At 38.4% G+C, this 24690-nt stretch overlaps 2 protein-coding genes across 6 annotated transcripts in view; one reads left to right on the top strand and one right to left on the bottom strand.

Moving 5' to 3' along the window:
* ctnna2 (catenin (cadherin-associated protein), alpha 2) overlaps window positions 1-24690 on the top strand; it is a 186013-nt gene that overhangs the window by 89782 nt on the left and 71541 nt on the right. The window lies entirely within an intron of this gene.
* On the bottom strand, window positions 18907-22660 carry lrrtm1 (leucine rich repeat transmembrane neuronal 1). Its single transcript, XM_085912039.1, has one exon. The coding sequence runs from the start codon at window positions 22043-22045 to the stop codon at window positions 20468-20470; it is 1578 nt and encodes a 525-aa protein (XP_085768165.1). The 5' UTR covers window positions 22046-22660; the 3' UTR covers window positions 18907-20467.

The raw sequence follows: 24690 nt of genomic DNA, 5'->3' as shown, positions 1-24690 counted from the left end.
GCACCTCCCAAGGGAACAGTGCAGAACAGGAACTCAGGATCATGGAAAACCGATTCTTTTTACAATGATAGCTTCCTTCCAGCACCCACTGTGAAACTCGAGTCACCATCCAATCCAATTTCATCATACAACCTGAAAACTCCCCTGGTGCTTTCACACCCACTCTGAATTGAGGCAAAGTTGGGGCTGTGGTGAATGCAGGTTTTGATAAAATATGGCATGGAAAATATTCCCTTGACTCAAACAAAATACATAACTTTTTAGACAGCTTTTTTAACTGTCAAACTGGGACTCAACTTAAATGTAACTAAATATCTAGTTATATCTAGCCAAAAAATAAATAAAAAATAAAATTGGAATGACTGGTAAAACAATTTTCTACTGAATTTCAAATTAGATCATTATGTTCATTCCAAATTAGATGTCACGCTCCAATAAGACATGCAGTCTACGTATAGCACAGCTACTTTTGTTTGAGGATTCTGGAAAATCAGTTAAAAAATACAGTCAAATATTTACTTAGTATTCTAGTCACGTCACCTTATGTGGATACCATTCGATTTTCACAGTGATGTTTATTACATGAATAGATAAAAGAAACAGCTTGTTTGATTTTGCTTCTCGTGTATGTCTTTCACATGCACAGGCATGCACACCATCATATGGCCATTAGAACATACATATACCATATTCTATGCAGTTTCTTCCATGCTTGAGTTGGCCTGAATTATACAACTGAACTCTTTTTTTTTTTTTTTTTTCCTGTATTTGCACCTCAGGGTGGATCACAATCAGACCGATGCGGCCAAGGTCTATTGCGAGCAGACTAAAGTAGAAGTCGTTATTGTCTCTAGCTCGTCACCATGGTGTGCATACAATATCTGGCCAACTATAGCCCATATACATATTTAAGGAAGCCCAATGGCATCGTGAGCAAACTGCACAAGATTTATAATTAGCTTCTGTCATATATCATATCTTGGAAGGATCACAGGCCTTGTCAATGGTAGCTTTAGGAAATAATTTTGACTATATTAAATGTCAGTCTCAATTCTCATCTTTCAAAAAAATATGTTTTCATATCGTGATTCTTATTTATACGGAAGGCGATCATACACCTTGACTTGTGTGATGCGTGCCAGTACAATCTAGAGCTCTATCCTGAAATATAAATGTGTTTAAATTGAAAAAGACTCATGTTCTCTTCCTGGCATTGTTCAACCCTTCTGTTTTAATTGCAGTAATAGATTGATGTATCACGTTGGATTGCTATAATTATTAGATTGTGTTTTGTTTATAGTCTAATTTTAATAGTGTTGCATCACCGTAAGTATTGTGTAATGAAAAAAATAAATAAAACAGGCTTTAAATAAAAACAATCATACACAAATCAAGTTCAGGTACTCGATAACAGTCCACAGACTGAACAGTAATAAGTTTGGGCGATGTGTCACAGAGCAACCAGACCGTAATTAGAAAACATTTTATTCCCCTTTATTTTGAAGTACCTTTATACTTTTAATATATATGTACTGTACAATAAATTATAAATGATTGGCAGTAACTGCAAATGGCTGTCAAGGTGGTATCAATTTTGTATAAACATCTGATCACTGTTATGTTTAAATAAAGATTTTTTTAGACTTGCTATTTTTTCTATGGATAGGATGAATAATAATAATAACAATAACGATGATGATGACAGAAAAAACAGCTCAAATCATTCTGACCGTGTCGTTGGTTGCAGTAATCTGTAAATCTATTTAATCAATGAGAGAGATGATGTCCACGTATACCATGCTTGCACCAACTCGTAATAATAATTACGTCATTACCCTACACTATTCCAGTGCGTCTAATCATTTTTTTTTTTTTTTGCATTATGCTAATACCAGACATCACATTATGGAAGACTGATAACATTCCTGGTAAGCCTTACTAATCCACCTTAGTGCCAGAATAATGATTGCTTTTTGTCTGCTCTTGAGCAAACAGTCCACACCATTTGGGTCAACGCAGCCCAAACAAATCGGTATCTCCACGCTTGATTTCAATACCTCTTTTATTCTCTCTCGCTCCCCAACCCGTTCCTCACTTCCTCCACTCTAGTTTTCTTTACTCTTATCGCACTGCATCTTCCAACTAAGCTTATTTGCCACCATAAGTGAGCCTTGGGCATTTTTTATTAACAAACAGTGCATGGATACGTGTGTTCTTGTGTTTAGAGCTACCATGCACACACAAGTACTTGGCTCATCTGCCCTAGATGCAGTCTGTTGCACCTACACACAAGAAGCACACTTAGAAGAACAGATTTAACTTTGTCCAACCCACCCCCTCCACCATGGCTGCTAATTTGTTGGTTTCAGTGCTTGTGCCTACGAAAACATGTTTATTTACTCATTACACAACTACATACTGTAGAAATGCATAAGATGTGCAGTGCAATGCTCCAAAATCTCTACAAATTTGAGTGCTAAGGAAAAGACATTTTACATTCCTGTGAGATTTCACACCAGGATATTATCTGTCACGTGGTTTCCTCTATACCTTGTACCGTGTATAATTTATATATAAGCCTATTACTCTGTCAATCATTAAAATGGTAAAAACACAAAGCTTGCGCCAGCCGTGCACATAATGCCAAGCCTGCACAATGCAAAACTGCCTTTTAATATTTGTCATTTCATTTTAAGATAATTAAGTTTGTGTGATGCTGGCTGGGGACTTAAGTTCTATTCTCATTATTATTGTTGAACAGAAACGCGTCAGGCAAAATATGCCGTTTTTGCATAAAAAAAACAGCATAATAACACACTGAACTACCACTTGATATAAAGTGGTAAACATTTGAACTAGGTTTGGGAAACTAAATCATATGAATTTTAATGTTCAAACAATTTGGAATCAACCAAATATTTTCAGGCATTTCAATTTATTAACCTATATAACCACATCCTGCCTCAGAGTTCGGTTTATCCTGCATTAAAGTAGCATCTGCATGCTGCCTAGCTATTATTCTTCATTATCAAAGTTGTTTTTTTTTGCAACACACTTTTACCATGCACTCATCATTAAAGTTAAATGTTTAGGGACTCATTTATTGCTTTCACAAATTGATATTGCAGTAGTTAACTTATTTTGTCAATTGTGTGGCCATTAAAGAGGACGTATTATAGACAATTGGCTTTTAAATGGCTTTTATACAAACAGTTTGGTCTCTCGAATGCGATGGGCAAGACACTGACTCGAGTGAATACAAATGGTGCTTTTACCTCACTTTCAGACTTTGTGCTGTTTAAGTAGTAGCAGTTCACCTAGTTGCAGTGCCCCAGGTCCACCCCTTGTCTTGGTGGTCAAAGGAGGCTAAACGTGATCAGAAAATTTGGCGTGCATTAAAAAGTATGGATGTGTCTTAGCCAATTTAAAATGAATTCTTATTCATCAATATACGCAAACAAGTGTGGTAGGCATGTGTTGTGAATCTGAAGGCGATGTTTTCATGTATAATCAACTTGTACAAACATTCCCATGTGTTTATTGGTAGCATGTATTGTGTCTAAAGAAAATCTGAAAATTATAGGCGGTGCAGGCACTGGAGACCAACATTAATGTATTTGTATGTCAACAAATAAAAATATATTTTTCAATACCTCCCCTTTGAGAAGAAGAAACTGCATTGCAACACACATTTAAATATTGAATAATACTAGATTTGGAGGGCCGGATAGATTTATGAAATACAATATTATGGAACGAGAAACATTTGATCAATAGCATTCACTGCGGAGCAATAGCATGGTAAAAAAAAAAATGGGAACAGCCAAGATGGGATTTAGAAAAGAAGAACATTTCTGTCATCGATCAGATCTCTAGCATCTCTGATGCTGGTATGCTCATGAGGCAACACACACAATATGTGATCTTTTTGGTTTGTTACTATTGACATTTTTCTTTTGCATCTGCTATTATGTAGCTTACCATAATCATCTGCTGATACACTATGGAAGTAACGCAATTTCTGCTGTCTGTTTCACTCGTGCTGAAATGGGTATTACTTTTAATCATACTTGCTTTGGTAGTAACCTTCAGAGAGCTCTAAGAGGAAGACTGGCTGGCATTAAAATTGGGAAGCTAAATGAGAAATTTCACTCAGGCTCAAATTCAAGCCGTTGCTGCATTTTCTCCTTTAACTAGACTCTAATTATCCATGCTATACTCATGGTGGCACGATGAAAAAAATCTGTTTGCCAAATTACCGTGCTAATTTTTTTCCATCTCTTTTTCATCAGAGACGAGAGGATTGAGAACGATTTAAGACACATCCATGGAAATGAATGAAAGCTATAATTTACACCTTAATTTAGCAGCAGGTGATTGATCATGAGAAATGAGATTTTGTTGACTCTCTTATGCGGATTTGCTTGCTAAAGATAGCACTGTGATGCATATTACTTCACTGTTGCTGTGCTGCATGCACTAAATAGTTCATGCAGTGGATTTCTTCTACAACTGACTAGAATGCTGGCTTGCATCATGTTTTTAGCAAGGTATAGGTAAGGAGGCTAGTTTGTATGAGGGCCTCACACTTTACTGGTTTTCCGCCTTCCGTACTTTTGTTTTTTTCCGAAGTAATTCACGGTTGTGTGTTAAAAATATTGTTTTTCTTGAAATAATTATGAGGAGTGCTCTGAATAAGTATTTGGCTCACTTCTGGTTTCTTTTTTTCTTCTCCCCATAATCAACAACCTTTAATTTCAGCTCAGTTAGAAGGAGGTAACATGATTGTGTTTACAACCTGAGAAAAGAATAAACACAGTTAGTTGGAATTTTAAAAAACAGATTAAGGGCTTAATCGAGATTCTGAGCGCGTTTACGTGGACTTTAAAAACCTGAATACTGCCAATATTCAGATTTTAAAAGCGTTATTGACTGCATGTAAACGTAGTCACAGTTGCCCATCGTCAATCAAGACAAATCTAGTGAAATGGCCTGCCCCAGAAGTGAGCTCCCTTAAAAAGGTCAAGCAGTAAAATGAACCGTAGGTAATAAAATGTTAGTATAACAGTACTTTTCAACAGGATTACATTTACACTGTTAAAATAAATCAACACCTATCTCAAACAGCTCACAAATTTAGACACACGAAGAGACACATTAAATGAATGCATCCTGTTTGTCAAATCACAGATGCAGGTTCCGTTTTGATATTTCTGCACTTTGTCAATGTCAGCAGTTATTTGTTTCCACATATTAGTTTGGAAATATGTTTTTCTTTACATGTTAAGCTAGAACCTAAGAACCAATTTAGACAGTATTTCTGGGATGTGTGCGTGTGTGCGTTTGTGTGTGTTGTGATGGGATTGGCCCTGTGAACTTCATCTTTTGTCAGCCACACAGAAGCTCAAGGCCATAAGTCGATATCAAAGAGAAAAGTGAATGATGTATTCTCCCCACACACCTATCACTTTTGTGCTTCAGGGCTCAAATGTAAACAAGTATCATATTTTATTCAAGATGATGGGTCGAAATGACAGGCTGCAAAAAAAGAACAAAAAATTGAGAATTTGAATGAAACATTACTGTAGCACGCAATTCTGGCACTACATGCTAATGTAATCATATTATTAAGTGAAATAAATTGACATGTTTTTTTGTTTGTTTGTTTTTTGCCATTTTGCTTAAATATTGAATGCATGGCTGTCTTTCTTGCATTATTAATGGGTGATCTGTTTCATCATTGTCTTGGAGAGGAAAACAAACAAAACGTACAACATACAAGATCTGCACATGACCATTGATCCAAGAGCTCTCCACGGTTGGTCCAGTGTTCCCTACAGAGCGGCATTGATTTATTTATCCCTTCAGAATGGCCTCAATGCATGTGTTGAAATACACGCACAACATACCAATTCATCGTGCAAGTTTCCGATACAATTCAAAGTTAATTGATTAGGCTGATATTTAAGGTACCATTTTAGATCGCAGTAATTGCTGTAAGGAATGTGATCAGATGTTTTATAGCGTTGTCCTCTTCATGTTTGGGCAGTCTCAGCAGTGGTGCACATTATTCTCTCAGCCAATTAATGGTTGTGGGTGTAGTGGGTGGGAATCAATAGTATTTTATAGACTTGTACATGTTACAAATATTGGTTAGTGGATTCTGTTGTTAACATAATCGTTTAAAGAGCCCATTAAATGACAAGTATACGTTTATTTTATTGAAACGAAATGTATGAGAAGCATTTGAAATGTAATATTGTAAATCCTCCTGGCATTTCCATACAAACATACGCAGGTCTCTCATGTGCAGTATTTGTGTGGAACCTACAATGTTACTGGATAAATATTTACTCTCAATGTGGACATTAGTAATCTGTGTACATCAAAATAATCATGTTCAGTTACTAGCTTGGCTTATCTTTGTTTTGCATGCGCTTAGTTGAGCTCAGCACATTTGAGAAACAACATGACGAAACAACATTTATATGATGAAATGACATCCACATGTATATGCTCGTGAAAAGTCTCGTGAAAAGAAAACAAGCACAGTTGGATTTTTTGAGCAGTTAACTGAGTTGTTAAGTAGCTTCGCATTCACTAAGCCACACAGTGAGGTTGATCTGTTCTGCAAAAGTATCACACTGAATTTAGCTTGCACTTGGCTGATTTTTTTCACATTTATAATATTAATTACAATATCTTATTATTTTAGTTGTGCCTATAATGTTACACCCAATGAAATTAGTTTCCTGTTAGCTTGCTGATATGGTAAACTTTACATTTCATGGAAGCATGATTATGGGCCCACAGCTATACTTAGATTTTGGAATAAATATGGCTTCGTAAATCATATACCTGCACCACCTATGTCTGTCTAGCTTTATGCTTGCTGTGTGTTTCTCATGAACACACAACCACAATTCTCTTGTCTCGTGCCTGCTCCCACTGTGACTCAATAACAGCACCGATAGAACATTTGGATGTCTGACTTGAGTGTAAGTCCAGCATTCATTCTGGAGCCAGCTGAATGGCAGCTCCCATCTGTATTTATACGTGCCCTGTTTAGACTTTAATTAGTCAAGTGGAGCACAGTGCCAAGCCACCGCCAACCTCGTGCAGCGAGGCGCAAAACTTGAATCATCTTGGATTCTCGACGGATGTTGAAATGTTTGATGAAACAATCTGGCTAGTGCCTATTAGAGAGATTCTATCAAAGGGGTTGATCCATAACATAAAGAAGGAAATATTCTTCAGAACAAGGCATATTTCCATGATTTATTTCCCAACCTTAGTATGAATCCACTGTACTAATCTTCCCTCCATCGTTGTTGTTCATTCATAAAGTTGCTTCCCAAGGGACATTGGGTAAAGGCTAATGGTGTCATTAAACCCCATTCTTCCTTAAAACAGCCTTGGGTTAAGATTGGCTTTCATCTATCTCAGCATCACTTTGCCCACAAAGGGACCTCAAAGGATGTCTGAATTATGATCACATTTCAATAATGTTTTTTTTTTTCCATCCTTGCACTCACCTCCATATTATATTCTAAAATAAATAAAACAAAACCATTGTTCACTTGACCTTGTTTTATTTTGTACACGTCATTGAGATCTTTTAAACATATGATGATTCATTGGACCTTTTCAGCAGGCAGATGAGCATGAAACTTTACACGTCTTCACCTCATCACCACCAACACATGGTCATCAGAGCTGCCCAAACGGGTGCGTCCAGGGCTAATATTAATTTTAAATAAGAAGAATAGATTTAAAGTGGGTTAGCACTGTGCAGGAGTGGTCAAAGCATGTCTGCCTCACGATGTGGTTATACAAACATCTGTTTTGTAGTTGATAGTTCTTCAAAATCTAGATTTATTATCACTCGCAATGTGAAAATATATGTGGATAAGCAATAGTAAATAGTAAAATCTACAATCCACTCCAATCTACCGAAATGATCACATTGCCTGCTTGATCTTCTTTGCTCAAGACATTGCATGATATGCTGGTTGCTACTATGCCTAAAATATGAGAGCTAAAGGCACAAAGCTGGCAAGATGTGATCTAAGTGACAGTGACTACTGGTCACGTGATCAACATCACTCGGCTAGTCTGTTGTGGTGGGAGATCTTACATATTTACTTGTTTGCTACACAAGTAATTACAAACTTGTATTTACTTGCATGTCTCAGCAAGCTTTTTCAATTCGCCACCACACTAATAATTTCCTTTCTCAAAAGCAGCAAACATGTATGCTATCACTTTTATGATTTGATTGTGACGGGTTTGTTTTTTGTAATTTTTTTTACAATCCAAATGTTTTTCCTTGCCAAGTACCCTTCCACAAACCTCTGCACTGCTGCAAGTGATGGTGCAAATATCAGGCATATGCAGAAAAAAGGAGTTCTGCAGGTTTACCATTGCATTTGCTCTAGATCCTCAAGGCTTGAAATGTGGGTGGGACTGTCAAGAAATGTTATCGCTAGCAAAAATTATGCCCATGAAAGTTTGATGCGGTTTCAACATAACATAAATTGTTTTGGTCAGTGCCATCGCCTTACCTACACTGAACTTGGAATGGGATGCAGAGATGAGTTGTTTGTGGGCATGTGTGTGCATGTTTTTTTTTTTAAGATGCATTCATAGCAAAATGAGACCTGGTTTATTCATCCTTTTTGTTTTGCCTCTTTTGTTATTAAGCAGTGACAGACAATCTTCGAGCATATCTTGAATAAAAAATGGTGAACTCTTTTGGGCGGGGAAGAGTAAATGCGAATTAATTCACTTTACTTATAAGTTTGTCTTAAGTAGGTCAACTAAAGCTTGCACTGTCAGTCTAGTCAGTGTGCCATTCTCATCATCTATGATAGGATTATGTTAAATATACATATTCTTCAGCTCATTTGTGATGAAAGGCAATTATCATATACATAGCAAATTAAAACTACGGCTCTATTGCGTCCCCATTTCGCAAAGGATGCTAAGAGAAGATAACGCTACCCTCTGTGAAGATAACACACGAAAAGTATGTTGTTGTCCAGTTTTCTGCGAGCATAGGATTCTGGGAAGGGCACCACAAAGACCTTTTGATGATGCTGGAAATGCTGTCAAGCGCCAGTGGTTTAGATGATGAATTGTTCTTTTAATCATGACCGATGCTTCCCGTTTTCCACCAAACCTCAAGACAATGGTGCACAGTGTTACGGTATGACCGGGATGTTGACTAGATAATAGGAAGTGATGTCTTGAATATAAAGCCTAGCAGTATGTTCACCCCGTCCTCTGTGACATCTATTCTGAGGTCAAAATCATACAAAGTTTCCCCCAAATGGGTACATTTGGAATTTAACCCTAGGCACCAGAAGGCGGCATACTCAGTAGGTCAGTTACTCCGTCTTCATTCACTGGATGTATTTATGTTCACTGATGCAAATAATTACGTCGTGGTGTGTGGAATTTCCCGACATCAATTCTTTAAACTTGTTAAAATCACATCATACACGCTTATTAAAAGGATCACAGTGTTTTGTAGCATACATTCAAACCAATGTTTATGCTAATGCCTTGAGGCAGTAACCCGATATTATTATTGTAATTTTTTTCAAATGTATTGTCTCATTATAAAACATCAAGGGTGATTTCAGGACATACCTGTTATGTATCTGTGTTATTGGTTTGCTCCTATTTGGATTTAGGACGTGGTTGATTTTGCTTGATTATTGTTCGTGTGTCTTTTTTTTTTTTTAATATGGCTCATCCTATTTGGATTACGATGTGGTTGATTTTGCTTGATTATTGGTTGTGGTTTATTTCTGTGGAGCTGGGGCTACGTTCTGTCTAAAAAGTGGAAGCGACTGGGATGACCTATTTGAGGAGAGGTGATAACTCAGACAGATAGCTGGAGATTACCCAGGGATCAAGAGGCTCAGTGGCCTCTCAAACAACAATAACTGGAGAGCATATCCCATCTCTCCACCCCCTACCGAGGCCCTTATGGCAGGACTTCACCAAAACACTCCAGCATTCATTCAGCAAAGCATATTTGTCATATGGACACCTTGTTGTTTTCTATTTAATGGACACAATAATTCCCCAAAGGGTCATGTGGGGCAAAAAACAGTCTAACCTCATTTTCAGATTTTGAAACTATAACATTATTCTGTTGGAGAGCTTTTGTAACAAAGTGCTTATTTTGATGTGGGATTATTGTTTATGCGGCATACTAAAAGTGTCTGAAAGCCTTTCTCTAAGCAGCACAAACTCAGACGAAAGCAAAGCAATTGCTAGGTGATTACGATTGAACTCTGGAAATTTTTCTGAATTGTGTGATGCACGTGTTTAACTGACATGGGCTAACTATTTATGATTGATGGATATGTCTCCTCCACAACAAGTTTCTCTCCTCTCGCTGAGTGTGGGAAGTGTTGTTGTGCAGTTTGTTGTGCTTGTGAAAGAAACATCCTCACTGATTACTTTGTATTTTGTTTCATTCTGTGAAATGAACTGTTTTCCTTGTTTACTTAATATATGTGTATTTGTTCATGTTTTTCAAAATATTATTATTCAAAGAGGAATGTGTTCAAGCTTAACATTTACCTTAATATTAGATTTTAATATGTAATTTTGTTAATAATATACAATAGGAGCCAGTTCCATGGCATCTATTGAAGGCTGGCGGTTTGATGTATTTCCATGCACACTGTAAATTGTGAAGGGGGAAGGTAGGGTGCTCTCGGCGGTACTCATTCTGGGGACCATCTGGTTCTATTGGATTTTGGCATTGTACACTCTCTATCCTCCAAACCTTTAACTCTCAGTCCCTGTTGTTTTTTGCGCACATACAATGATTATAACTTTAGGATACAAACACCACATAGAAGATTGGTTTAATCTCTGGTTATTGCATTGCATGGATAAATATAAAACCGTGAAAATTTCCATGTCCTTTCATTAGTGCCGTCCACACTTACCGTGACTCGCTAAGAACGTAAAAAGATACAAAATTAAATCATTTGCCATTGGTACAGGCTGGAATGGCCATGACCTGAAAAAAGAGAAACATCATTCAACGCGAAGACTGTGATCAACAAATAAAGAAGACACAACAGCAAAATTACCAAAAATTGGAGTTTCTGTTTAAACCTGATAAAAAAAATGGTCTTGAATGCTGCTAATGAGCCCACAATATAAAAAAATAACAAGCTGCAGGAATGTCTGTCAGTCAAGTTGTGGGCCTGCACAGAATGTAACCATTTTTTCATATCTGTAGGATTTCAAAAATAAATTAAATATGAAGAAAGTTTCAGATTTTTGTCATTTAACTTTACTCTTTTCATTTTTAATGATCAATTTGCTACTAAACACTATAATGGAAAACTGCACAGGAGGCATAGCTGTTAGAGTGGTGCTCACTCTAACCTATTTGCAAGAACCACACGGGTCTTTTGAACACTTGCAAATGGAGAGGTCACTGTGCATACAGCGATGTTCGAACGAAGTCTGACTTTGGATTCTTGCAAGAGAGTATTTATTGAGAGATGGATTCTTGCAAGAGATTATTTATTGAGAGAAAGTAGGGTGGGGGTGAGAGTGGACATTGGTGGGGGTGAACCCCTGGCCTCTGGTCAATCATAGCAGGGGGTATTTTACAATGTTTTATAAACCGAACAATTTAGATCGCTTCCTATGCGATCAATCAATGAATGAACTGGTCAATCAGTTCAAGGGATCTTAGGATCAAACTAATCTATCAATCCTAACAATAGTTACTTGCTAATTTTTACCATCTATATATATTCTTTTTTTTACACAAACGCAAAAGCTCTGAATCCTGGAATCACATGGCTGCCAATTTTGGAGCATTAACTGGACAAAATACCTTCTAATCAAACATCCTACCTTTGTCATAGAGTACCCCTGGGCTTCATTAGTGCCAGCATTAAAACAACAATCCTCATTCCCATTCCCACTCCCACACACTGTTTCCAAAGACCCTCAAGAGAGGAGGAAACAACACTAGCCCGAAGGGTGCATGCATATGATTTGGAATGTAACAGTAGGATGTCTAACTCTGATTTAATTTTACTGCAGCATGTTTGTAGGGCACTAGCACTCTTTGAGTTTGTGTAGTTGCACAAGTCTAGCAATTCCACTATAGCATGTTGGTTGGTTTTGAATTAGTGATTCAGACACTAGATAACTTTAGCAATTTGGTCTTTGCAGTATATTGCCCTGTTTAACTCAAACTTTATGTTTTGCGTGACACTGTAGTCCACCTTGCACTGTTCTCATCTTTGTACGGGCATACCATCATATCAATGGTATGCACCTATACAGTGATGAAGTGTTTATGTATAAAGCATGAGTCTTGATCAGGGAACACAATCATTGTTTAAAAAACACACGAGTAAAATTAGATGAGATGATGCCTGATCAAGTTTCTGTATCCATGTACCAAACAAATGTTTGCATTCTTCTAGTCATTTCTGAGATTAAAAAAGAAAAAAATGAAAATAATTTTTTTTTTTTTTTTTTTTTTGTCAGTCCATTATTACCATAAGGAATCAGTAAACACAATTAGATGGATAGATATCCCAAAAGTGTTTACGTTTCATCAGCATCCAACAATCCTGAGAGCAACTTCAAAGTAAAGTTTGTATAAGTTTATTTTTGTCACACTCTTGGGACATGTATTTGATGCCGACTTAACAACAAGTACCAGGGCAATCTTTTTAGCACTATGCTATGTAGAAAGCTGTACACCTATATTATATATATATATATATATATATATATATATATATATATATATATATATATATACACACACATTCATGTCCATATATGAAAGAGGGAAAGCCTTTTTTTTTTTTTTTTAGATTACCCGATAATTTGTAAAAATAACACTGACCTGTGTGGACTAACCGATCGTGAAAAAATATGAAATTTACCGAAATGTGGCAAAAGAGATATGTAAAGTCCACTTTTGATCTCTATACTGTTTTCTGATGTTTTTTTTTTTTGGTTGTGGATTCATTTGTATTAGAGGAAGTGTTTTTAATGTAAACGATATAACCTGCATTGACATGCACATTTTTATTTGTCATTTTCCATTGCAGTGACCTTTCACACTGTGCCATTTGTACAACTTTTCTAGAAATGTAGTCTCAATTTGCCTTTCTAGAGATATTTTACCTTTAGAAAAGGCAGGATGACTGGAATCCTAGAATCTCCATAGCCTATTCAGTATTCCACCAATGTTTGATCCCGACCTTACTGTTGCGTGTCCTTGGTGCATGCAGAACGCAGTAAATGCTTTTTTTGGGGGGTAGAGTGGGATGGGGTGGTGGGCGTGAGGGGTGGGATTGCATGCTCCAGAACATTTTAATGTACCTTGTCATTCTTAGCACACTATCAGTAAGCCCCACAGCAGGAGCTCAGAGCAACCATTTCTATTATGAGATTGATTGAATTACTGCTGCTGAAGTTGACACTTAATGGATTATGATGGTCAGAATGGTTATAACAAATGAGGCAGATCTGTGTAAAGACAATTTAATCCTCTTTCTTTTTACATGGCCAGAAAAATATTCATTTTAAATGTTTATGTTGCTAATCTACTTGTGGAGTTTGACCTACTCAAAATATGGTCTAATAAACAAGACATGATGATTTTACATTAAGGGCACACTTAGCACTCAGATGTCCTTACATTCTCACATAAGAGCTTCCATTTCCTAGAGCCAGCCACAAGTCTATGAAACCCAATAATACCAAGAGTCTTGCCTTGCTGTTTTTGTTTTGGAACTCCTATATGATTCGTATCTGTTTTCATTTCCTTCAACGTGGTTTTCTTAGCTCCTAGTACTGTATTGTGCTCTACATGTGTGATTATATCCTTGGCCTACTGCAGAAGGAGGTTAGATGGTTGAGATACTTTCTTGTGTCGAATGGGCATCTACAATACATGTACAGTTTGAATGAACTACTGTAATTTCTTCTGCTCTTCAACTTTTTGGGTCTCATTTGGATTCTCTATTACTTTCAGTACATGTTCAAACTGACAATCATGTTGTGTTAATAGGATGACATTTAGTCAATGATATCTTTTGGTCAATGATAAACAGTTTGTTTGATGCCAGAAATATATTTAGAATTCATGCTAACCAGCCTTTTCTTCTCTTTTTTTTTTACATTCCCCCTGGATGACTGACTCAACAATGACAGGTAAGTGCATATATTTCAATTTTACTAGATTCAAACACGGAAGCCCCCCAGTGAGAATCTTTACCGAAACGCACCTACTGGTGTACATATTGCACCCAGGATGCATTTAAGCACGATGCTTTGGTAAACAGTAAACACAGTTTCCTCCGTTGACACTTGGAGAATGGAGCAGTCCTATTTATGCAGCCAATCTCATTTGCTGCTCCAGATGCCAATCTGCCCTCTCAGACTGAGGAGAGAGGCAGCAGAGAGTGGGGAGAAAAGCATTTATTCACCCTGACACTGATCAGATAAACAGGAAATGATAAATGCTGTCTCTTTTTATTTCCTTTAACCTGGGTTAACTTTTTGCTCAAATCGGAAGCACTACAGTTTTTGCTCTGCTGCCTTTGAAATATGTAATCAAAGCATCTCTGCGATTCAGTGTGTATGAGGCGTTGTGGTTACAAATGGGGTTGCGTGATGCAGTTGTCATGGTGATTCATTTAGCAAAATGGTGAAAAAGAAGGGCTTATGAGACCATGCTTTTCAGAATATTTTTAATTTTATCCTGTGTTCAAGTGTTGTAAAATGGGAATATTCATATTTCATATTAATTTCATTCATATTCATATCATAATTTTTATGAGTTGAAAATTGAATACTTACTCTAAAATTACACATTTATAGCTGTTAAAACACTTTGCTTTTGCCCAATATGGTAGTTACCTTGCTGTGTCGATTTCAATTCTTTTTGTGGGGGAAATAACTAGAAAGGATGCCGAGTAACCCTGATGTGACACATAAAATAAAATGTCATGTAAATATTGAAATGCATATGCATACAATGCTATTCCCATTACAAGCTTAATATGGGATTCCCTTCATTTCATACAATGGCTACACTTCTATTTATCGGCAAATGACACAAGACAGTGGCACGTTGCAGATCCTTAATTAATCTATTATTGATTAGCATGTGCTCAAATGCACTCGGAATGACGAGGATTCTTATATGTTGTGGAAAAAGAACAACTATAGTTTTGAATGTTTTAGTAACAAATCTAAAACATCTATTTGACTGAATATCTGGCCAGCATATGACTAAATTTTGTCTTAAACACAACAACAAACACTTATGGCTTAAACCTCCTGAGGGGCAAATATAAATATCAAAACTGTTTGGATTTGTGTTTATGGGTAATAAATAATAAAGTAAAAAAATAAATAAGTAAAAAAATGACAAGTGAAAAAATAAAATATCCTCAGTTCAGTCCTGGGTAAAGCTTTTTAGTTCAGCCACCGTAATACTCTAAATATTAGAGACTGACCCACATGTGCTATTAGACTGGTTACATGGAGTCCCAGATGTAGACCCAGCTGTTGCCACGTATTATCTGACTGACTGACCCTGGTGTTTTATTTTAAGAGTGAGGCAAAGCATTAGTAAAAATGGACATAGCCTTTACTAAATTAAAAACCAAACACCTCATGTATAATAATGACCATGATGATGATAATAATACCAATAATGATGACGATTAATTTGAAGTGTTTTTATCTTCATCTGGTTCCATCTAATGAGTATTCAGCTTCCAAGCTTGCCCCCATTCTCCGAGCACTTTCACCTCCTCAGCGGCAGCCACGGTTCTTTCTACCTACTGTGCCATATGTAGGTAAGAATAATGACTCCTCTGTCATTATTATTCATTCAGTGGCATCCATACTGCATGTAAATGAACCGGTCGCTATAGGCTGCCCTGAGAATTATCCCAGGTAATGAATGTAATTAAAGTGCCCCGTTGGACTCTTGTCTGTTTTAATACATTTCATATTATGACAGTTTGCTGCTTTTATAGGAGAGGGTAGCTCGTCGATGTATGCAGATTTACTTATTCAGAATAATAGAACCCCTGCAATGTTTGACGTGTAGTATTCCTATCGTATGGTTATTTTGTTGAATGAATAGACAGTATGCATGAGGAGTGTATTGAAACAAATGGCTCGACTTGGCTTTTCATGTAGTAAAAAGTAGCTGACATGTCGAGGGGAGTGTACAATGGGAAAATTTTTCCGAAATGGCTTTTAGGATCAAATACAGCACTGTTCGTTAATAGTGTAGTGATCCTGATTATAACCCCACCTGTTATAAAAGAAGCAGTGCAAAGCCGCCCACGCATTGCCATTCGTCATCACCATCTCCTTGCAGCCTACTGCAGTACATGCCACCCGTGATTTAGCTCTGCATCTAGTTATGAGGGGGGTGTTAAATGTTTATTATGCAGCACAGCCCTCGCACCAATGACACGGCAGAATGTTGCTCAATCAATACCCCTCACAGGAAGCTAGGTTAATTTGTGTTTTCAAGGATTTCGTTTTTGTGTCAAGGTGCTTGCTGCAAGCCATTTTTTAAAGGTCTGTCTGTGGAGTGACGTTTCGTCATAATCCAACACGCTATGAAAAAAAAAAAAGCCATTGTCCCTTCCGGCTCATTAAATACTCACGACTGGTCGGCGGATCTAGCTGTCAAAATATGATATGCAAGTCTGTGTTTAGAGGCTGGTTGCAACTATTGGATGAACAATTCCAATTTCAGTGTTTGCAGCTATTTCGGGCCTCATTGTGGATTTTTTTATCCACACCAAAACAACATTTAATTTAAATCCTACATATTATAGAGGTGTGTTATGTTGGAACATGAGAGGCTTATAGATGATAACTAAATGACTTTTTTTGTATGCCATTTTTTACACAGCGACCTAGAGACCGAATTTTGTAGTTCTTAGACCACTTTTAGTGCTTCAGTTTCAAAACAACTTTGGAAATACATGTTAAGACAGACTTAACTCGCTATTTCATCTTGTAAGTGGTTGTATTGTTTAGGGTCTTAGAAATGTAATGATTGACCTTTTACCTGATGTTCACACTCAAGAGAATGTTCCTCTTTGTGCGCTTCACAACATTTCATGTTTGGATCGCTGTGACCTTTACACTTTGTATCAGTAGTTGCATACCATTGTAGATGTGCAACATTATTGACCTACATCACACTATTTCTTGGTTTGTTTTGCATGTGTGTGCTGCTCGCATGTGCTCAATTGTGCACATGTAAAGGTAAAAATGGGCATTATGTAAAGCAGCTGGAAAACAGCTGGGCTCATAACACTGAATATGGGGGGAAAAAAGCAGAATATGTCATGTGTCAGACAGACATCACACCGTGTTATGGCAGGGTAGCAGCTTCTCATGAACTTTGGACTTAGGAACCTCACGGTTATAGTGAGAGTCCCATTGGAGACAATAAGAAATTGCAACTAGAGCGATGCCCTAGAGCAAATCACCATCTCGTTCTTCTACTTCCCCCAATACTCACAATGTGCCATTGTGGGATTAAATAATCATACAATAAAGTCAGTCAGTCAGTTTCCGACCATCAAGTAACCTCGACTACAGAATGGGTACTGTGCTCAAATTTGACTTTGTCTCTTGACCATTATGTATGTAGTTCGCCAGACATAGGAAAGGTAGAGATATAATCTAATGTCAGTTAAATGAATTGTTATGTTTCCCCCGCTCCATGTGCGGTTATTATTGTCAGAGAGAAACAGTGAGAGACAGGGCAAAAGGGAAGGAGAAAGTAAAGGTGAGCAGGAATGGAGATAAGTTGAAAGTAGTTTAATGTCAGCCCTTAGGACTCCTGGCTTTTAAAATATTCAGTTGTTCTCTGTAACCTTTCGTTCTTGTCGCTTAGTTAAGAAAAAAAGTGAACCGAAATCAATGGTGATGCCACCATTGGCCTCAATGCCAGACACCATCCAATATTTAAATAAATGAAGCTTCACACTCTTAAGATTCATCAGTCGCATGTCACGCAGACAGTGAGGTACCTTGAAGGACAGCTAAGGACAAAATTGCTTGACAGATATGATGATGAGAGAATAATTTGAATCTATTTCCTCGTCCTTATACCCCATTGTACACGCAACATTTTGCATTTGGAGGGTATCAGCTCATGATTAACAGCCATGTAGAGTCTTCAAATGGGTCAAATATGAACTGGATCATAAATCTCACAAGGCAACTAATAACCATTATCCTCCCTTGATACATGTTCACTGATAAATTACCTCAAAGTTGAATAGTTCACCGCCTCAACATGAGTAGCGATTGATGTCGGTTAAAAAGTTGGGATATTTTTTTCAATATTAGATTTGACTATCCTAAAGTCATTTTCCTTCAATTATTGTTATTTGTTTAGGCCATGTAGTGATGCCTTCATTTACAGCATGTGGACATACATATTGTTCAAAAATAGACTTCCCTTTATGCTATAAAGTTGTAGGGGAGCATATAGAAATATTTGTAATGTCAGACAATTAGTGAAGGACAATGGTAACAGTATCCTTTCAACTATTATTAATTATAATTATCAATATATCATATTTTGTCCAATAGGTTTTGATAGCTTGCAATTTAGTTTTGTTCATCCACAGAAAACCATAAAATTTGACCATAAATCCCAATTGGGTATGAGAACCTATTCAATGATGGCTACACAGCCTGGTAAAAGTAAAGTGATTGGATACTGCCGTGTCCCCATTGGCCCTATTTCACCAAAGTTCATGTGTCACCTTTCTCCTTTATTAGAAACATTGTCTTGAGTGAATTCTGAGAACATGTTTGTTTTTTTGTTTTTTTTATTCCTGCTGAATTACACTTTGTAAACATAATTTTAATTTATATCAAAATAACACAAAATGATGCTGCATTTTTTTTTCCTCCACAAAATTCATTGCAGTCATTGTATGCGTCCACTGCTGTGGGATTTGAGTCATAATCTCGTGTACAATTGGCAAAAGGCATCAACACTCTGTGAATATATGCACACTAGAGAGCAGTCTGTTCCCTCTTTCTGCAGTCGCTGACATCCTCCAGCTCCATTTTACAGTCCCCACCTCCGCCCACAAAATACAGCAGCTCGTGTTAAAAGACAGGAAACAAAACATCTGTACACAACACCAAAAAAAGTATATATATACCTATATATGTATATACACATGAAAATGTGTACAACAAACATTTTACATAACACGAAAACACAGATAATTGAATGTTCAAGTCTCCCTTGAAGCTCATGGGTTGCTCTATTTTAGTGATTTAAATCTGCATTTTAAATATAACTATGTCCGTTTTAGATGGTAGTTGGTCTCTCTGTGCTTGATTCAGTGACGCCACCGGGAAAGCCAAAAAGTAAGAAATGAGGAGTGACGTAAATTTTTGAAATGTTTGCCGTTCTGCTTTCTTTACGTGTATGATGCACACATATTATATGGAAGTGTATATCAGAATCAGAATGTAATCGCTTCATGAAGTTATTTTCGAGCAAAAGACGGTCAAATCACATTGCTTGTGAACCAACACAGTGAATCATAAAGCAACACACGTGACTTTAAAGAGATAGAGTAAAATGTAGATCATGGACATTACATTTAAGAAGCAAATCTCTCTCTGCCACTGTCATATCTTCTAGTTGGTTAGCTAGTTTTGCTGTTGTTTTTTTGGTTGAAGGATACTCAGACATATTGCTCGGCCAGCATTGTTGTCATCCATCCTTTCTCATAAGCGTCTCACATACAAATGATTTCACTGTGAATAGCAATTCATTTATTTAAACTTTTTTGGAGTTTACAAAAGAAGTATCTTCATCAGTTTTATCCACAGTGGCACTTCTTTTAACATTTTTACACTCTTTACAGTTTTAATCCAACTTAAATATATTTTGTTTGACCCTGGTCAAATATTCTTAACCATAATACAAATATTTTTTTCATTGTGTGTGTGTGTAGTGTGTTTGTGGGTGTGCGTGTTTGTGTGGTTGTATGTGTGTTTGTGTGTGTGTCCACAGCTTAATTACATGTCCTGTAGTAGAGAGACACATTAAAGCTAAAATATCCATCAGTCATGGAAAAAAAAAAAAAAAAAAAGAATGTGCGCAGCTTCTAATATATTTCTGTCAGTGTTGCTCGTACGTCAACAGTTCCAAAAGTCAGGAGCCCATTTTGCGTCGTACTCTCAAATCAGTGAAGAGACAGCAGGAAATCCACAGCAAAATGATCAGCTGCATGAAGCAAAATCATTCCATATCACAGTGAGAAGCTGCATAAAATGTGGCCAAAATATACATTTTATCCTTCCTTTCCAGCGTATTAGAAAAATAGCTGATAGTCAATCAGGATGACAACGTGCTGTCAATCCCTGGTCACACCTCGCATTCCCGAGAAGGTTGCTGTTGGCAAGTACAGGAGCCATATTCATTTATGATTACCAGAGCTCCCTCAATATGGTTAGGCTTATAGTCAACATAGTACTCCGGCGTAGAAATCGTAGCCATCTGCTGCATGTTTTGCTTCTGCTTCTGTTTACGACGCTGACTGCTGAAGCACTGCCTTAATTGTCTTATTCCGGCTGGAAAGCACTTCCATGACACATACAACATGAGTACAATGATGAGGAAGGAAAAGATGAGTGCCATTGTGCCAGTCACAACCTTGTGGATCTGCATGGTACTCTCCAGGTCGTCATGTCCCACTGTGACAGTGAAAGAACTGGTGACCACTTCACCGTCCTCACCGTCATAAGGGTTGGGTGTAAAGGGGCCAAGGAACACAGAGCCACCTTGGACCAGGTCTCTTGTGGAGGCGTACAGACCCGCTGAGGTAACTTCCAGTGGGGGATCTTCGCAGAGCTGAAAAGCATAGACGGCATCCAAGACATCCTCGCCTTGTGCGGTGTCTGGGCTTGAACACAGCAGTGAATTGTCACGTTGCCCTCGAAAGGCACTCAACCAAGAGGCCAAGGCACAAACGTTACGGCCGCACTCCCAGTCGTTCCCTCCCAGGGTGATGCTGTTCAGGGAGGACCATGAATCCAAGATGCGCTGATCCACGGAAGTCAGCCGATTGGAGTCGAGCATCAACACTTTGAGGTTGGGTGCACTCTCAAAAACATGTGGCTCCATGTACTCAATTTCATTGGCAGATAAGTCAATCTTATCCAAGAAATGCCATGTCCATTCCAGGGTGTTGACAACAATGGTTGCGCGATTGTTGTGCATATACAGGGTACGTAAAGAGATCAGGCGAGGGAAATGGGCAAGGTTGACTTTAACCAGCTCGTTGTGCTCAAGATGCAACTCTGTCAACTTGAAGAGTCCGGCGAAGGAGTTCCGTGCCAGACTTTGCAGTTGGTTGTATCCCAAGTCGAGAAACTGCATGCTCCGGCAGTCTTGGAAAATCCGTACTGGCACAAATTTGAGAGCGTTGTAGCGCAAATGCAGATTGGTGAGCTTTCTAAGGCCATGAAACAAGTCAGGCTCGAGGGCCTGCAGCCTGTTGTAGGAGACGTCCAGGATGCGCAAATTTGGGAGGGGCCTAAAGGTACCATTTGGTAGGCTCTCAATCCGGTTGCTGCTCAGGTCTAATTCCTTGACCCGCCTTAGCTTATCAAACGCAGCCTCCTCGACAATGTCAATGTTGTTGTGGTCAAGGTAGAGCCAGGTGAGCTGCGACAAGCCGGCCAGTTGTCCTTCACGTAGTTCAGTCAAATTGTTCTCTCTCATGGACAAGCCCATGGCGCTGCTCAGATTTTGGGGAATGTCTGTGAGGTTCAAGCCCTCACAGTACAGCAACTTGCTGTCGCAGCGGCACAGTCTGGGACAAACCCCCTCCGCCATGGGGACCATTCTTAAAAAAATGCTCAATGAACACAGAATCAACCCAGGGGGCTTCTTCACTGGCCACTTTAAATACAGTCCAATTAAAAGGAAATCCATCAGCATAAATATCCAGGGATTTTACCAAGCAAATGTCCATTCACTCTGGATATTGTTTGGCCACCTATCACATCACATGTAGCACATCATATTTGAGTTATTTATTCTGTTTACTCCCCACCTTCTATGTATTTAAGATTAACACAGGATTAGTTGTTTTCTCATTTAGTCAGCTAAGAAAATCCTTGTCCGGAATGCAAAAGATAAAGTCTCTGGGTTTATGATATAGATCAAATGGTGGGTGGAGAGAAGCGATGAAAAAATGTCCTCATGGATCGATCTTATCTGAGAAGATTCCTACTCACCCCTATCCAAAAGCTGACAATCTCCATTCAGCGTCTCGCTTTGTGCCCCGACACTAATTATGTGTGGATCTAAAAAGGACCCCACTGTGGTACAAATTCACCATCACCCCCTCCCTTCTCTCCTTTCAGTGGACACCAGATCCTTGGCAGGCTTACAATGTCTTAGTTCTCTTCAAGTGAAAGAGACAGAAAGAGAAGAAATCCAAGTGGGGAGATGGTAGAAAGCGCAAGTTCCCCAGTCTGCATGCATGAGCTCTGTCTCCTCAGCTCCTCCGCAGTCCCCTGCTGCAATGATCATGAGAGTACATTCTTTTAAATGTCGTTCTCTTTTTTCCTCCCCTGCTTGCTTAAGTTTCAGCAGGTCTGCCAGAATATATATTATTGTCCATCTCTGGAAACAGTCATTAACTTCTAAGGTTTAAATCCGTCCAAGCGGTTAATCATGCTTTCAGGGATCGATTCTGGCGAGAAAATAAATAAATGCAATCAAGAGGTGAACCCAGTTCACTCTTTTCTCACGTGACAATATTCCATGTCAGTTGCTCATCTCGGGAAAAAAAAAAAGACCGGATGAAAAAAAAAAAGCATCCACCTCTTGCATCCCCAGCGGCATGCAGGTTTCACTCTCTTTCCTGTTCTCCGGGTGATTTTTCAGCCGACTGGAAGAGGGTGCTGAAGGTTAGTGCTGGTAGGCAAGCAGGGGCGGTAAATATGGAAGGCAAAGGAGCGCGCAATCCCTCGCAGCAAACCGGTACACTGACAGTGCATGCAGAAACACAGACTGTTCACTGAGTGTCGTAAGCCACTCAGAAATCCGAGGGCTCTCTCTCTCGCCCTCTCCCCCTCTCTCTCTCTCTCTCTCTCTCTCTCTCTCTCTCTCTCTCTTGGGCACTCTCTCTCTTGGTCGGGTTCTCTCTCTTTCTATCTCTTCCTCTGTCTCTCTCTCTTTCTCTCTGCTTTGATTGCTCACTCACTTGGTCATGCTGTTCCCCTCCTCTTCTTCTTCCTCTTGCTTCTTACCTCCTTGCCGTTCTTTTGCTGCCCGAGACATTTACATTTTCCAAATGAGCTGGGTTTAAACCAAGCACTTAAATGAAATTCATTCTCTCTCTCTCTCTCTCTCTCTCTCTCTCTCTCTCTCTCTCTCTCTCTCTCTCTCTCTCTCTCTCTCTCTCTCTCTCTCTCTCTCTCTCTCTCTCTCTCTCGCCCTCTCTCTCTCTCTTGCTCTTTCCCTCTCCTTGTCTCTCTCTCTCGCTCTCTCTCTCTCTCTCTCTTTCTCTCTCCTTCTATATGTCTCATATTGTGCCAAATAATGTCTGCTTTTTTTACCTCACCATGAAGGAGCAGCTTATAAGTTCACAGTTGTGAAGTAACATTCATCCAGTGAATAGAGGTTAAGCCTTATTTATCTTCAGCACCTTCACTAGCAAACAATTTCCAAATGTAATTGAGTGGATCAGATGAGTAGGAATCTGGCTAAAAAAACTAAATAAAATAATTAGTCCCCTAATATCTTCATTATAAGGATACACACGCGTTGATATACACTATTAATAATATTACATACATATGCATCATCTTGTAAGTGAGTGAGCTGGTCAAAAGATTGTTTTTTTTATTCCATAGCTAGAGTATAATAAAGTATTGTCTGATTGATCAAAAAATCTCATCGTTTTGCATTGTCCGTCATTGTCAATTCAGTCCAGGCTATCCACTTTGCATACAGATCTGAGAGGTTGCCAAATATTATTAGTAGAAAGCCAGATACTTGTTCTCCAGACATCCGATGACTTCTCGTGACACCCACATTGGCTTGTTGTCATTTACCGATTAATTAGGGGATGATCTTTTGCAAAGATTTCCATTGCTTGTGTCAGTGTGTTTTTTTGCACTTGACCTTTTGTGCTCACTGAGTTCATTTCACTTAGAGACGCCACAACATGTCATTCGTTAAATAGAACATGTCAGACTTGAGTCATATAATGGCTAATGTGTCCCTCGCTGCTACTTTTAATGTAGTTGGATATCAATACACGAACCCAGACTTTCGACAATAGTCTCACAAGCCATTTTGTAATTTTGCTATGTGTGGACAGACACCATAAAGAAAATACAGAATGTTGCAAACTCCAGTTCATTCTGGTAGCTTGTGCTTTGAGGTTGTGGCGTATTGTTAGGCTGAATGCATTTGAATGATCACGTAAATAAACACCACCCCAGCCAAACCCCCCTCCCACCCCTAAATTCTGCATCTATGATTACAAGCCCATTATTGAAATCATTTATTGAATCAGTTTGACTGTTGAGCCCAACAAAACAATGTGGATGATGACTAATTGGCCCATC

Source organism: Syngnathus leptorhynchus, chromosome 5 (assembly GCF_054491065.1).
Source record: "Syngnathus leptorhynchus isolate UIUO chromosome 5, UIUO_Slep, whole genome shotgun sequence".
In the NCBI taxonomy this organism is placed as follows: Eukaryota; Metazoa; Chordata; class Actinopteri; order Syngnathiformes; family Syngnathidae; genus Syngnathus; species Syngnathus leptorhynchus.
Note: the sequence above shows the minus strand (reverse complement) of the source record. Positions and strands in the feature narration are given on the sequence as shown.

Excerpts from the sequence above, each read along its gene's own strand:
- lrrtm1 (XM_085912039.1), bottom strand. The coding sequence starts at position 22,045 with ATGCTGATGGATTTCCTTTTAATTGGACTGTATTTAAAGTGGCCAGTG.